The sequence below is a fragment of the Terrapene carolina genome, unplaced genomic scaffold (assembly GCF_002925995.2).
Source record: "Terrapene carolina triunguis isolate 2854851 unplaced genomic scaffold, T_m_triunguis-2.0 Scaffold33516, whole genome shotgun sequence".
NCBI lineage: Eukaryota > Metazoa > Chordata > Testudines > Emydidae > Terrapene > Terrapene triunguis.
The window spans coordinates 1-2,103 of NW_020697867.1; the positions used below are offsets into that span (position 1 = coordinate 1).

The 2,103-nt window shown below is 47.3% G+C and overlaps 1 protein-coding gene across 1 annotated transcript; it reads right to left on the minus strand.

The window, feature by feature from the left end:
• Positions 1-3: 3 nt before the first annotated feature.
• LOC113409470 (cytochrome P450 2D14-like) lies at positions 4-1,579 on the minus strand (the record flags this gene model as incomplete). The annotated part of the gene is made up of 2 exons (XM_026663411.1): positions 4-121; positions 1,408-1,579. Coding segments are annotated over 2 exons (290 nt in total), but the record flags the coding sequence as incomplete, so codon positions are not given.
• Between the last annotated feature and the right edge of the window lie 524 nt (positions 1,580-2,103).

Here is a 2,103-nt window from a genome sequence, read left to right on the forward strand (position 1 = left end):
CCAGCTTCCTCGGTCACACGCTGCTCCAGGGATTTCTTTCCCATCCCAAAGTTCCTCAAGGTGGAGAGTGCAAATCTCCTTTGCTCCTTCCAGGCCTGACCATATCTTGCAAGCAACACACCTGGAAAATATTAATAAACAAGAGACATAATCACCTCTGGGAAGCACTATGCAACATTCACTGGAGAGCAAGAAAATAGGGCTGGAGGGACTGGCTTCTGAGGAAGGATAAAAGGAACCAAGTATAGCTTGACCATGTGGCAACTAATGGGCACTATTATTGCATCCTTCAGAGGTGTAGGTGGTTAGTGCAGAAGGAGAGGGATTATTCAGGGAGCTCCAAGCTATAGCTAGGAGTAATGGCATGAAATTCAGGGCCAGATCCACAGCTGGTATAACCTGATGTAGTTAATGGAGATAAGCCATGCTATACTCTAAGGGTGTGAGCCTCAGGTTGGATGTCAGAAAACATTTCCCAATGATTAGATCTATTAAACTACTCAATAGTCTCTCAAAGGAATTAATGGATGCCCCATCACAAGTCATTTAAGATTGGATTGGACAAAGCACTGGAGAACATACTATAGGGAGCATCCCAGCACTGGCCAGAGTATGGGCCAGGGTGAGGTTGAGAAGATAGGTGGTGCGTAATGGAGGCTGGGGGAGGCTAAGCCTCCCCAAACCTCTGCTAATACTCCCCGCCATGGCCCCGGGCCAGTGGGAGGACTCAGAGCTCCTCCAACCAGCCTGAGCTTGGGGTGGCTCAGGCAGGCGGTGGCTTGGGTGGGGCTTCTCATGCCGCAGTAGGGAGCTTGGGGCAGGGCAGGGGACTGGTCTCCCCAAATGGGGGGTTCACACACTGCCCATGGTTGAGAAAATGTGACTCTATAGATATTTTTCCAGCTCTAATCTTTGTTATGAAAGTGCTTTGGGATAACCTGAGATGATTCCAGCCCAACAAGCCTCCCTTTTAGGTTGCATTTCTTTCTACCCTCCCACACTTTCACTCTGGGGTCCTGGAGGTTCCTCAGAAGGAGGTTATTTTTTTACAAGCCGAGGAAGGTACATACATATGGTGAGGGATAGGAAACTGCCCGTTCTGACAATGGCAGCCAATCAGTATTGATTAGCATGTACAGTCTACTGAACATTTCAGAATGGCCACGTCTTAGTAGTTGTTGCAGCGCTGCAGTTGGGAAGGAGAGTCCCCATTTTCATCTAACCTGACTTCCTCCTCACGAGAGGTAGTGTCGGGGGAAGACTCCAGCAAAAGGAACATCAGCAGAGGGACAAGAGAGGAGGCAGTTCACTCCTTAAGTCCCCTTTAACCTCTCCAGGAGCTCAAACGATAAAACCAGTCCCCCTGCAACACTGCCAGAGAACTACGGTAGTTTCCAAGGTACTTGCCTTCGGAGTTCTCTCCATAACCCAAGTGCTCATATATAGGAAAGTATGGTCGGTCAGCAAAGTCCTCTGATTTCTGGACCAATGCTTCCTTTACTGCTTTGAATCCATTCACTACTATCAGATTACTCCAGCAGTTCTGAAGACTAAAGACATTTCCATATTTTTTACTCAGCTGCCAAGAAAAGAAAAAGGGAAAATATATTGTTGGAAGCCAGATGACACTTAAATTTGCTGGAAAGCAAGCCTGAAAAAATCATCTTGCATTTCTGTACGCTCTCTAACTGAGAAGGATCTCAGAGCACTCTATTGGGCTTGTTAGCTAATCACTGATGTGCAGCCACTTCTGGAGTGGAACAACTCACAGCAGCACTACACAGCCACTTACACAGGGAGAGAAGAATACCACCATTGTCAGCTGAAGGTGCAGGAAGAGTTTATGTCAACAGAACATAACTAACCAAGTTGAAATTTGGCCAGGGATCTTGTGAAAGTCACGTGGGGACTTTAACAACTACCAGCAGTCAGGATCTCTTTTGGTGTCTTCAAGGATAACTGACCCAAGCGTACATTGTTCCTTAAAACCCTGGTGTGGCACTGGTTTAACCACCGACACAGAGAGCCTTCTACACTAATTCCTGCAGCACATGGCTTTGCACAAGAGATATCCCATTCAAGTACTGACCAGGCCCAACCTTG